Source organism: Lynx rufus, unplaced genomic scaffold (genome assembly GCF_022079265.1).
Source record: "Lynx rufus isolate CCGP_SWC_20201006 ecotype Redwood Valley unplaced genomic scaffold, mLynRuf1.p SCAF_2, whole genome shotgun sequence".
NCBI lineage: Eukaryota > Metazoa > Chordata > Mammalia > Carnivora > Felidae > Lynx > Lynx rufus.
The window spans coordinates 215,852,755-215,865,779 of record NW_025814834.1 but is presented as its reverse complement, the minus strand read 5'-3'; the positions used below and the strand labels follow the sequence as shown (position 1 = coordinate 215,865,779).

The window sequence follows — 13,025 nt, the reverse complement described above, 5'->3', positions numbered from 1 at the left end:
CCAGGAAGGTGAACCCAGAAGGCCGCCTGCTGTGTGGGCCGAGGGACCCTGAAAGACGCCGCGCGGCCCCCAGTGTGTTTCCTGGGCCTGCTGTGGCGTCCCAACTCCTCTTTCTTGCTGGCCTAATTCCCACAAGAGACACAACCGAGTTAGACAACTCTGGGAGGGCGCCTCCCTCCCGGGTCCGCTCCCAGCGTCTCTGCTGGGGGCTGGGCAGTGGCACCAGGGCCAGTCAGCGCCTCCCCCTGCTCAACTGCTCAGTTTAGAAGAGCAGATTAACACCAAGGTTAACTCCCGACAGTGCAAATCAGAACACAAGTAATTTACCTAACGTGAGCCCTTGGAGATTGTGTCTCTGTAATGTCTGGCTAACACAGCTGTCTTTTTAAAAATTTTTTCCTCGGGGCACCTGGGTGGCTCAGTCGGTTAAGCGTCTGACTTCGGCTCGGGTCATGATCTTGCGGTTCGTGAGTTTGAGCCCCACATCGGGCTCTGTGCTGACAGCTCGGAGCCTGGAGCCTGCTTTGGATTCTGTGTCGCCCTCTCTCTCTGCCCCTCCCCCCCTCATCCTCTGTCTCTCTCTCTCTCTCTCTCTCAAAAATAAACATTCAAATAAATAAAAACCTACAGAGAAAGGCAGGCCAACTCCATGTAAAATACCCTGGAGGGTATCCAAGCAAAGCCTAGACAAGCCCTTTTTAGAGATGTTTCAGAGGTGACGCACATCTGGTCACCGTGTGGCCTGTTAGGCGGCCTTCAACATCTCTCTCAACGCTAAGAGTGAATGATGTCGATTGGGCCGTCCATCCTCAGAGTCTATAAACCCCACAGCGTTTAGCTCCCAGTGAAACTCTTTGAAAAGGAAATAGAAGCAGGGAGTCCATGTAAGCGGGAAAAAAAAAAAAAAAAAAAAAAAGACCTAAAATGGGATGATGAAGGGTGGAAATGAAACATTCTAGAAAATGCTTCCAAAGCAAAAATTCCTAAAGCAGAAATGATTTCAGCTTCTAAACTTGAATATACAGCTGAACAGCAATAAATCTCCCATTTCTGGGATGACGGAGGGGCCGGATATTCTGTTTGGACTTTTGTTACAAGTAGCCCAAGACCACTGCCATCACACAGGGGGCTGGGGTGTCTAGGATGGAAGGGCCCCCGCACTCTTGCAGGTGCCCAGTGTCTGCTCGAGAGCACAGAGGGGCAAGGTCACGTCTGAAGGCTGACCTCAGTCCAATCGAAGACGGTATCAGAATCTCCAGGTCAAAAAGGGGGCTCAGCCTTCCAGGGACCTGTCAGCTGGGCAGATCTCGGAATTCTTCCAAGCCCCGAGTCACCCTCCAGGTCACAGACAATCAAACTAGCAAACATGGTGTTTTCGACCCTCCCCGTGGTGCCTCCTTGGGGAGAGAGGGCCCAGCAGCGGAGCCCATGCGACATGGGGCAATCAGCGAACGCACCCAACTCCGAGGGAGGTAACTCAGCTCACACACCAAGCTATTAAAAATCTTTATTGTTAATTTTTTTTCTCCAACAGATATATTTTCAGTTGAAATATGGAGCCACAGAAACACCTTCACTTTTCGTGTTCAGATGGCAAGACAGACCGGGGCCATTGCTGTTACGAGAGGGAGGCCCTGTGACCTTGACAAGGACAGGCTGGGGCACAGACGCACCACTGGCCTGGACACGGACCCTTTATGGGAGCTGCAGGTACACAGAGAGGGGGAAAATGGCAACCTGGTACTGGCACCTGGTGACAGATGTCATAACCTGGGGGGAGGGGGCTCGCAAAAGCTGACCTCTCCCCAGGGGCTCAGCTGGAGGCAGGATACTGAGAGTGAAAGTGTGTGTGTGCTCACACATGCGCCAACTGCCTCTCCTGGAGGAGGGTGCTCTCGGGCCCCTGTTGGTGCCTCCATAGTCCCCGCTCCCTGGGGATCGACGCTCTTTGAAGGTTAACCTAACCAGGTCAGCTAACCAGGCCCACGTGCAGAGGAGGTCAGGGCCATCTAAGCTGTGACACGCGAGTCCTTCTGGGGCAAGGCTCACAGCACAGCACGAGACGTCCACATGGCCCCAGGGCAGCTCCTGTGATCCGTACAGCCCCAGCCCTGAGAAGGGGGAGTCTGGCTCTGAGAATCTTCTCCTGGCTCTGGGTACCTGGGGCAAAACGGGGGCCTCAGCCATTTACCGTCTCGGGGGAGGGTCCAGGCTCCCGGTCCCTGAGGTCCCCATCTCCCTCCACCTCCCCACCCAGACTCCACTCTGGTGAGAGACACAGGGAGAAGGCCAGGCTCCCCCCGAGGGAAGGAGGAGGGCAGGTGGGAAGACCTGGGGCCCTCACCGCCCCTCAAATCCGGCTGCTCTGCCGTGTGTCTCTGGGGACCCGGGCCGAGGGCCGGCCTGGTGGAACCTGCTCAGCGAAGGCCCGGCCAGCTGTCTCAGTCGGCACTTCAGAAGCAAACAATGTCTGTTCCAGGCTGACATGGAGAGGGACCCTTCCGTCGGATATGAGGACTCCAAGCCCGGGCCAGGGCCTACTGCCCGGCGGCAGGTACCCTGGAGCCTGGCTGGCGCAGGTCAGGGCCGGGTGTGGAGACCTAAAGGCCTCCTGGGCCTCGTGAGCCAAGCTGGGGCCTTTGTGGGGGTTCCGGGGTTCCGGGCTCCCGGGCAGAGACCTCTGCTCCACTGTGGGGTCTCACAGCCAGGAGCAGCTCCTGCCCTTTACAGGAGGAGCCCCAGATGAGGCTTCAGGAAGTAGATATGGAGGGATCGGCCGAAAGGTCAGAGCCACCCGCTGCTCTACTCAGGAGGGACAGGCCAGAGAGGCCCAGCCCCATGCGGAGGGGAGCCCCACAGCTCCCCCCGGAAGGGGGCCTGGCCGGGTGCCAACGCATGGAGGTGATGAACATAAATCCTGGCTAATGGTCACCTCTAAGCTCTGGTTGCTCCTACAGGACAGCACAAACCTCCTCGGGGGCCCTCTTTTCCAGCTGTAGACCCTGCATGGGGCCTCGGAGGTCCCCTTGCCAGTGGAGCCTGGTGTGGGCATTAGAGCAAATGCACTCTCCAGGTGGACCCCCGGACTGGAGAGACACCGCCCGTGCGGCCGAGCCGGGGGCGCCCCTGGAAACGGGAGTCGCGGATGAGCCAATGAGAAACCAAACACACATATCAAAATCAAATCAAATGCAAACACAAACAAAACACGTGAAAGCAGCAGCAAGCTCTTTGTGTAATAAATATTGCAAAGCGCACTTGGTTTCTTTTTTTTTTTTTCTTTTCAAGTCAAATATAACAACCAATGTCCCAAACCCTGTTTTCAGCATTGAAAAGAGAGAAGCTGTTGCTATCAGCAGAACACCTGCAGCCAATCAAAGAAAAAAAAAAAAAACACCGTTTCCCACTAGCTGGCCAATCAGAATCCTTTTCCAGTTTAAGCAGCCAATCGGGCCTCTTCACATTCCTAAAAAGTGACCTAAATAAAGCACCAGATCTCGGAGAGCTTCCTGGGAAGCCATATACCGAGGAGCAAATTAAAAAAAAAAAAAAAAAGTCAGAAATAAAAATAAAAGGTTTCTGTTGGTCAAGATTTAAAAATAAAAGGGTTTCTTCCTGCAGCCAATCATGAGTCCGTCCCTTTAAGCCAATTGTAACTGCACCACCGGTGCCTCCTTCGGTGCCAGCCCTGCTGAGTGACCCTGGAGTGGGGTAGGGTAGGGTGTAGGGGCAGGGGGAATCGGGAAGGTGATCTGCTGCCACTCGGCTGGCCGAGGTCCACACAGATCTCTTGGCCCTTGCCAGCTTCCAGGGTGTTCCAAGGGGTTCACAGCTACTGCCTCCGGTCCTCCGTCTCCGACCTGGAAAATGCCATCACCACGTCCTCCGCACCTGCACATCAGGAGGAAAGAGCTGTTGGTTGGGCCTCGGGCATCAGGCTGCAATCGGGGCGGGGCAAGGCGGCTCGGGCGCCCGTGACAGCGTTAGTCCAGCACAGTGCCAACTGCTTCCAAAGCAGCCAACCGCCTCCTCTCTGGGCCTTTCCTACGGCCTGGCCAGGGGACACGCACCAAAGGGTGGCAGGGCTGCGGGGGCGAGCCTCAGAGGCTTGCTCAAGGCTATGCCACTGAGAAGCCTGTGTGACACGCACCCAGGGCTGCAGGTCCCAGAGTAGGGCTCTGCTCACATCGCTTCCTCCCAGGTCACCAAAGCCAGAGGCCTTCGGGAACCTTCCTTTTTCTTCTGAAGACTCGGGTCTTGATCTTTTGGAGGCTCATTAGGATTTCTAATAGCCATCCCTCTTTGCCCACACCTAGCACCTGCTCAAAAGAGCACAGCCAGGCCCATTTCTGGCCTGCAGTCGGCCTGGCTCCTACAGAGATAGATAATAGCCATAATCTTTATTACTGTTATTTTTAAACATGGATTTGAGATTCTGGTCCAGGCACTCATGAAATCACTTCCTTTGTCTTGTTTTCCATAAGACAGGCTCTGACATGCAGCCAGAAAAGGCAAGAGGGAGGAGGGAAAGAGTTCAAAACACTGACCTGCCGTGGCTACCCAGAGCTGCTCAGGCAGAAGGAGGAGGCCGAAGGGCAAGTGAGCTGACCAACAGGTCCTGACCCCTGCTGGACCTGGCCCTCCCTGGGGCCTACGGCTTTCTCCCCTTTTCCTTCCTTCCTTCCTTGCTTCCTTCCTTCCTTCCTTCCTCGTATCTGTTTTTAGTTTTATTAAAGCTTATTTATTTATTTTTGGGGGCAGGGAGGCGGGGGGGGGGAGAGAGAATCCCAAGCAGGCTCTGTGCAGAGCCTGACGTGGGGTTCGAACCCACGAACCTCGAGATCATGACCTGAGCCAAAGTTGGACGCTTAACCGACTGAGCCACCCAGGCGCCCCTTAAGATTAAAAAAAAAAAAAAAAAAATCTCTACACTCAACTTGGGGCTCGAACTCACGACCCCAAGATCAGGAGTCAGTACGTTTACCGACCGAACCAGCCAGGCCCCCCTCCCCTTTTTCTAAAGGGCAATTCGTGGTCAGGCCCTGAACAATAATCAGCTGCCGTGGCCTTTCTGACAGACTTCTCTTCTGTCCTGCCGGAGGGGATCTCCCCAGGAGGGGAGGATGAGAAGAACAGACACAGGAAAGGCCACGGAAGAGGGGGCGGGTGCGGGTGGTTCGTGGCTGAGCTTCCGGCCTGTGAAACGGTGTCCGCCTTGCCCCCCACCCCCCGCATGGCGCTGGCCGTCTTCCTCCACACCGCCTCCTCCTTCTTGCTGCCCCTGGAAACCGAGGGGTGGGGGAGCCCCCCAGCTGTGGTGCTGCAGGAGGAGGGTCCTCACACAAGGAGGCAACATCGCGGACGTGCGCCTTTGGCCACCAGGTCGCCACGGTGCTGTCAGGGGAGCCAACCCTGCCGCTCGCACCCCAACCTGCCTTGACGCGTTTCTGCCGTGACCCGCACAACTTCTCTTCCTGAGAAGGGGAACAAGCTCCTGGGAAGAAGCTCAAATCCTCTGACTTCTTGGGATGGGGGGCTCCTTTGCTTGGGAAGCCCTACGAATCCTTCCCCTGTCTTCTCGGGAACATTCTGTTCTCGCCTCAGTCCTAGGACCACGAAATATCACTGCAGGCAGAATTTTCCTAGCAACCACAGAATCCAAGATGACATCATACCCTGCATGGCAGCTGAGCTGGTCACCTAGCAGACGCCGGCTCTTCCCCGGGCGATGGGGAGGGGCAGGTGGGGGCTGAGAGGGGAGGAGAGTGCTGCCTGGGCTGCGGCAAGGAGGGGCAGCCACTTGCTTCTTTCCTTGCCTGCCTCGTGGGCTTTCTCACGGGGACCTTAAGCCTCTGGACTGAGCCGCAGGCACAAAAATAGCCCTGGCCACCCCGGGAGGGGACGGTGAGTCTGCGGAGGGAACGACCACGGGCTCCCGACCCCGCAGGCCGCCTGGTGTGCGCACCTGGGCCAGGCTCCGAGTTGGGGAAGGAAGTGAGCTCCTCAAGGTCACACAGGGACCCCGGTGACTATTTAGCATGACACCTGAAGGCGGAAGAGGATCTGCCAGAGTCCCGCTGGTGCCACAGTGCCAGCTGGTCGCCCGTCCCTGGCTGGGGTGGGGAAATCAGCAGCTTGCATTTTTAGAGCCTCCCACTCTGCTGCGGGAGCTGGGTGTGCAGAGGGCCCGCGGAGCTGCCGCCCAGCCCGTGCCCTGTTCTGTTCCCAAAGGGCCGGCTGTCTTCCGGGCCTCGCCAAGCGGGGCAGGCCCTTCCAGAGTGTCGTCCGACCTCTCCTTATCAGTGGCTGGCCTGCACTACGAGGGCCTGGCCAGGAAGCACACAGGCCTCCGGGCAAGGATGCTGCTCCCCTCCCTCCTCTTCTCCGGGAAATCTGGGCCAGCCACCTACCAGGGAGGGCGCGCCGCTCGCTTAGCTGGCAGAAGGGAGCTCTTAGAGCTTCAGAGCCAGGAAGGGCCTCAGGTGGGTCCCTGCCGTCCTTCCTCCTTTGAGGTTCAGTATGTGGCAGCTCCCTTGGGTGCAACCGTTGCCGGCAATCACGAGGCTCAGAACAGGAAGGCCCATCCTGCCGCCTCCAGGCTGTCCGCTAGGTTTCCTATGCCATTTTACAGATGAGGCTGTGTCCACCCCATTGTTACCTCTGCTGACGCTGTCTGGACTCGGGCCCGAGCTTTTGTGCACCCCTTTCTGCTGGATGCAGGTGAGCACAGGAGGGGAGAAGCTGGCGAGCCTCCCGCTCACACTCTCGGACACACTGAAAGATAAAGATGGCCAAAACCAGGGGTGTCTGGGCGGCTCAGTCGGTTAAGCGTCCGACTCTTGATTTTGGCTCGGGTCACGGTCACGATCTCACGGTTCATGGGATCGAGCCCCACACTGGGCTCTGTGCTGACAGGGTGGAGCCTGCTTGGGACTCACTCTCTCTCTCTCTCTCTCTCTCTCTCTCTCTCCCCCCCCCCCCCGGCTCACACTCTCTCTCTCTCTCAAAATAAATAAATAAACATTAAAAAAAAAAAAAAAAGATGGCCAAAACCAGATGAAAGCATCATGGGAAAAGAGAACCACACTAGTATCTCTTATGAATATAGATATTCATTATACCTGTGTTATGCAAAAACACTCAACAGAGTACTAGCAAACCATACAGCAATATATAAAAAGGATTATATACTCTGAACAAGTGAGATTTATCCCAAGATATGCAAGAGTGTTCTAACCCCTGAAAATCAACTCATGTATTACAGCCTACCAATACAAAAACAGGGACGAAAACCATACAATGGTCTGAATAGCACAGAAAACACATCTGACAAAATTCAACACCCCTTCATGGGAAGACCCTCCCTCAACACATCTGGTATAGAAGGGAGCTTTCTCCTGTGTGGCTCAGTCGGTTGAGTGGCCGACTTCGGCTCGGGTCATGATCTCGGGGTCCGTGAGTTCGAGCCCCACATTGGGCTCTGTGCTGACGGCTCAGAGCCTGGAGCCTGTTTTGGATTCTGTGTCTCCCTCTCTCTGACCCTCCCCTGTTCATGCTCTGTCTCTCCCTGTCTCAAAAATAAATAAAAGGTTAAAAAAAATTTTAAAAAAAAAAAGAAGGGAGCTTTCTCTTTTTTTTTTTTTAATTTTTTTTTCAACGTTTATTTATTTTTGGGACAGAGAGAGACAGAGCATGAACGGGCGAGAGGCAGAGAGAGAGGGAGACACAGAATCGGAAACAGGCTCCAGGCTCCGAGCCATCAGCCCAGAGCCCGACGCGGGGCTCGAACTCACGGACTGCGAGATAGTGACCTGGCTGAAGTCGGATGCTTAACCGACTGCGCCACCCAGGCACCCCGAGAAGGGAGCTTTCTCAATCTGATAAAGGGCATTTATTAAAATCCCACAGCTGTGATCACCCTTAATGGTGAAAAACTGGAAGCTCCCCCCCATTTCAAGGATGTTTGCTCCTGTCGCTTTTTTAAAATTTTTTTTTTTTTTTTTTTTTTTTTTTTTTTTTTTTTAAAATTTTTTTTTTTAATGTTTATTTACTTTTGAGAGAGAGGGAGAGAGAGAGAGAGATGCAGAGTGTGAGCGGGGCAGGGGCAGAGAGAGAGGGAGACATAGAATCCGAAGCAGGCTCCAGGCTGTTAGCACAGAGCCCGATGCGGGGCTCGAACTCACAAACCGCGAGATCATGACCAGAGCTGAAGTCGGACGCTTAACCAACTGAGCCACCCAGGCGCCCCAAATTCCTATCACTTCTATTCAGTGTTGAGTTGAAGGTTCTATCCAGGGCAACTAGGCAAGGAAACAAAAGATATCCAAATTGGAAAGGAAGAAGTAAAACCATATTTGTAGATGACATGGTTCTTGTATATAGAAAATCCTAAGGAATTCACTGAAAACTATTAGGACTAATAAATAGTTTGAGGTTGCAGGATACAAAATCAATATATAAACACTGTTTGTATTTCTTCTTTTTTATTTTAATGTTAATTTTTTGAGAGAGAGAGAGACAGAGAGCGAGTGGGGGAGGAGCAGAGAGCGAGGGAGACACAGAATTCAAAGCAGGCTCCAGGCTCTGAGCTGTCAGCACAGACCCTGACGCAGGACTTGAACTCACAAACTACGAGATCATGACCTGAGTCAAGTTGGACGCTTAACCGACTAAGCCACCCAGGCGCCCCTCATTGTTTGTATTTCTATACACTAGCAATGAAGAATCTGAAGATGAAATTAAGAAAATTTCATTTATGGGGTACCTGGGTCACTCAGTTGGTTAAGCATCCGACTTCGGCTCAGGTCATGATCTCATGGTCGGTAAGTTCAAGCCCCATGTCGGGCTCTGTGTGGACAGCTCAGAGCCTGGAGCCTGTTTCAAATTCTGTGTCTCCTCTCTACCCTCCCTTGCTCATGTTCTATCTCTCTCTCTCTCAAAAATAAATAAACATTAAAAAAAAATTTTTTTTAATTTTTTTTAACGTTTATTTATTTTTGAGAGAGAGAGAGACAGAGCATGAATGGGGGAGGGTCAGAGAGAGGGAGACACAGAATCCGAAACAGGCTCCAGGCTCTGAGCTGTCCGCACAGAGCCCGACGCAGGGCTCGAACTCACGGACCACGAGATCATGACCTGAGCCGAAGTCGGCCGCCCAACCGACCGAGCCACCCAGGCGCCCCTAAAAATTTTTTTAAAAAAGAAAATTTCATTTACAATAGCATCAAAAATAATAAAATACTTAGGAATAAACTGGACAAATGGACTGTAGAACTCGTACTGAGAAAAGTACAAAACATCATTGTTGACAACATCCTGGAAAGGCAGTCAACACAACTCCTATCAAAATCCCAGCTGGCCTTTTTTGCAGAAATTGACAAGCTGCTCCTAAAATTCACATGGAAAATGCAGAGGATCCAGAACGGCCAAAATTGTCTTGAGAAAGAAGAACAAAGTTGGACTCACGCTTTGGGATTGTATCATTTACTCCAAGGCCACAATAGACAAGACAGGGTGGTACTGGTGTTAAGGGTAGACAGGCTGATCAACAGAACCGACCTGAAAGTTCAAAAATAAATCCCCCCACTTAGGGTCAGTTAGGTTTCGACAAGGGTGTCAAGACAACTCAGTTGGAGAGAAGGGAACTGGATGTTCATATGCCAGGGATGAACTTGGACCCTTACCCTGCACCATGTACAGAAATTAACCCAAAATGGACCAACGACCTAAATATAACTGCCAAAATTATAAAATTATAAGACTATAAAACTCTTAGAAGAAAACACCGGAGTAAATCTTCATGGCCTTGGGTTAGGAACTGATTTCTGAGATAGGACAACCAAAGCACACCCGAAGAAAATAAAAGACAGATAAATTGGGCTTTATTGAACTTAAAAATGTTTATGTTTCAAAGGATGCTACCAAAAAAGTGAACTGCTGGGGCGCCTGGCTGGCTCAGTTGGGAGAGCATGTGACCCTTGATTTTCAAGTCGTGAGTTCAAGCCCCGTGTTTGGTGTAGAGATTACTTAAAAAAAAAAGAAAAGAAAAGAAAAGAAAAACTTAAAGAGAGAGAGAGAGAGAGAGAAGCTTTAAAGAAAATGACAATGAGAAGACTTACATTAAAAAAAAAGTGGAGGGGGCGCCTGGGTGGCTCAGTCGGTTAAGCGTCCGACTTCGGCTCAGGTCATGATCTCACGGTTCATGGGTTCGAGCCCCACGACGGGCTCTGCGCTGACAGCTCAAAGCCTGGAGCCTGCTTCAGATTCTGTGTCTCCCTCTCTCTCTGCCCCTCCCTGGCTCACACTCTGTCTCTCTCTCTCTCTCAAAAATAAACATTAAAAAAAAAAATTAAAAAAAAAAAAGTGGAGGGGCATCTGGGTGGCTCAGTCAGTTAAGTGTCCAGCTCTTGGTTTCAATTCAGGTCATGATCTCATGGGTGGGATCGAGCCCCACATTGGGCTCTGCGCTGACAGCAGGGAGCCTGCTTGGAATTCTCTCTCTCTCTCTGCCCCTCCCTCCACCCCCGCCCACACGCATGCATGTGTGCACTCTGTCTCACTCTCTCAAAATACATAAATAAACATTTAAAAAAAAAAAGTGGAAAGGCAACCAACTGAATGGGACAGTATATTTGCGAGTCACATATCTGGTAAGGGACCGGTACCTGGAATATATAAATAAACACAATTCGATAATAATTAAAAGTCCACTCAATTTTTAAAATGGGCAAAGATCTCGAGTAGAGATTTAGAGATTTTTCCCAAAGAAGATAGAAGAATGGTCAACAACCACGTCACAAGATGCTCAATTCAACATCATTAGTCACCATGGAAACGCAAATCAAAGATACAATGAGACACCACTTCACAGCCACTAGGAGGGCCAGAATCAAAAAGTGACCATAGGAGTTAGCAAGGAGGTGGAGACATTGGAACCCTCACAGCTGGCGGAACGTCAAACGGGCTCTCCGGCCCACTCCACCCTCAGCCGCCCCCCTTAGCAAGGGCCCGGCCATCCTCTGGTCGCTCAAAAATCCTGCAAGGGATCCTCCCGATCCCCCCACTCCCATCCCATGCAAGCGCGCACACACACACACACACACACACACACACACACACACTCCATGTCCAGCACACCAGCAAATCTGATTGTCTCTACTTTTATTATCCTTTAGTTTGTTTTTTTTAAATTTAATTTTATTTCTTTAACGTTTATTCATTTTTGACAGACAGAGAGAGACAGAGAATGAACGGGCAAGGGGCAGACAGAGGGAGACACAGAATCCAAAGCAGGCTCCAGGCTCCGAGCTGTCGGCGCAGGGCCCGACGCGGGGCTCGAACTCACGAACTGCGAGATCATGACCTGAGCCGAAGTCGGCCGCTCAACTGACTGAGCCCCCCAGGCGCCCCGGTTTTTGTTTTTTTTTAAAGGAACCTCTACACCCGACGTGGGGCTCACACTCACAACCCCAAGATGAGGAGTCACAGGCTGGGGGCACCTGGGTGGCTTAGTTGGTTGAGCATCATCTGACTTCAGCTCAGGTCACGATCTCATGGTTTGTGAGTTCAAGCCCCGCACCAGGCTCTGTACTGGCAGTGAGGAGCCTGCTTGGGATTCTCTCTCTCTCTCCCCTTCTCTCTGCCCCTCCTCCTGCTCTCTCTCTCTCTCTCTTAAAAATGAATAAACATTTATTTAAAAAAAGAAAAAAGAGTCACACGCTCTTCCAACCAAGCCAGCAAGGTGCCTCATGTCGGCTCTACTTTTAAACTACATCCTGGCTACGTCACCGTTTCCCCAACCACCACCCAGTCCAGGCTACCACTGCCCATCAAGCCTCCTGGGCCCGTTTTCCTGGATCTCGGCACTCTGGCCCCCAAATTGCCCATTGTCACGCAGCAGCGAGGAGGAAGTTCTTAAAAACGTAAGTCAGACCCTGCCACTCCTTTGCTCAAAACTCTCCAAAGGCTTCTTATTGCAAGATTTCTCATCATACTCAAAAGTAAACTCCAAATTCCACACGGCCTGCAGGAGCCAACACGTCTGGCCTCTGGCTGTCTCTTCACCTCCTTTTATACACACACATCTCCTCACTCCACTCCAGCCCTGTGGGCCTTCTGGGCTGTCCTTCAGGAACGGGTAACTTGTACCTCAGGACCTTTGCACTTGCTGCTGTTTCCTTTGCCTCAGTGCTCTTCCCCAAGTTCATGTCACACACCGCTCTTGCACTTCATGCCAGCGTCTGGGCAAAATCGTCTCCCCAGACCCTCCCTGACCACAGCTTCTAAAACAGTGCCCTGTGAGGGGTGCCTGGGTGGCTCAGTCAGCTGAGTGTCCGACTTCGGCTCGGGTCGTGATCTCACGGCTCGTGAGTTCGAGCCCCGCGTCGGGCTCTGTGCTGACAGCCCAGAGCCTGGAGCCTGCTTCCAATTCTGTGTCTCCCTCTCTCTCTGCCCCTAACCCACTCGCATTCTGTCTCTGTCTCTGTCTCTCTCAAAAATAAATAAACATTAAAAAATAAAAAATAAAATAGTGCCCTGTGTCAGTCCCTCAGGGTGGCGCAGCCTCCTTCAGGACCCTCAGCACCAACCACAGCGTTATATATTCATGCGATCTTTGATTCCCCAGTGGGAGGCACATTCCATGTAATCAGGGACTTTATCTTGTTCACTCACAGATGCACAGCACCTGGGAGAGCTCGTGGGACAGGATGAATCCTTATTGTACAGATGAGGAGAGAACCCCTATAGCAACTCAGGGAATCAGAAGCACAGGGATGACCCAGACCTAGACCCTGAAGTCCATGCTTCCTCACCAGGACACACTGCCATTGCCTCTCTGGGGAAAGGAATAACTGACTCGCTCTAGTCACCCAGAGCACTGTGACTGTCCAGGCTTCCCGGCAGAGACTGGGCCCGTCCATCAGAATGGAACCAAGACCCGGGATTTAAAAAACACCACCAAAAGAACTCTGGCACAGTGGGACAGGATTCAACATGGAACCAAAAACGCCAACTCGGGAGGAGGC

The 13,025-nt window shown here is 52.2% G+C and overlaps 1 protein-coding gene across 1 annotated transcript in view; it reads right to left on the bottom strand.

The window, feature by feature from the left end:
- Positions 1-3,207: 3,207 nt before the first annotated feature.
- The window catches only part of CTNNBIP1 (catenin beta interacting protein 1), a 29,098-nt gene continuing 19,280 nt past the window's right edge, over positions 3,208-13,025 (bottom strand). The window contains exon 5 of the mRNA XM_047085362.1: positions 3,208-3,891. Within this exon, the coding sequence (XP_046941318.1) occupies positions 3,833-3,891 (59 nt within the window). The 3' untranslated portion in view covers positions 3,208-3,832. The remainder of the gene's footprint in view (positions 3,892-13,025) is intronic.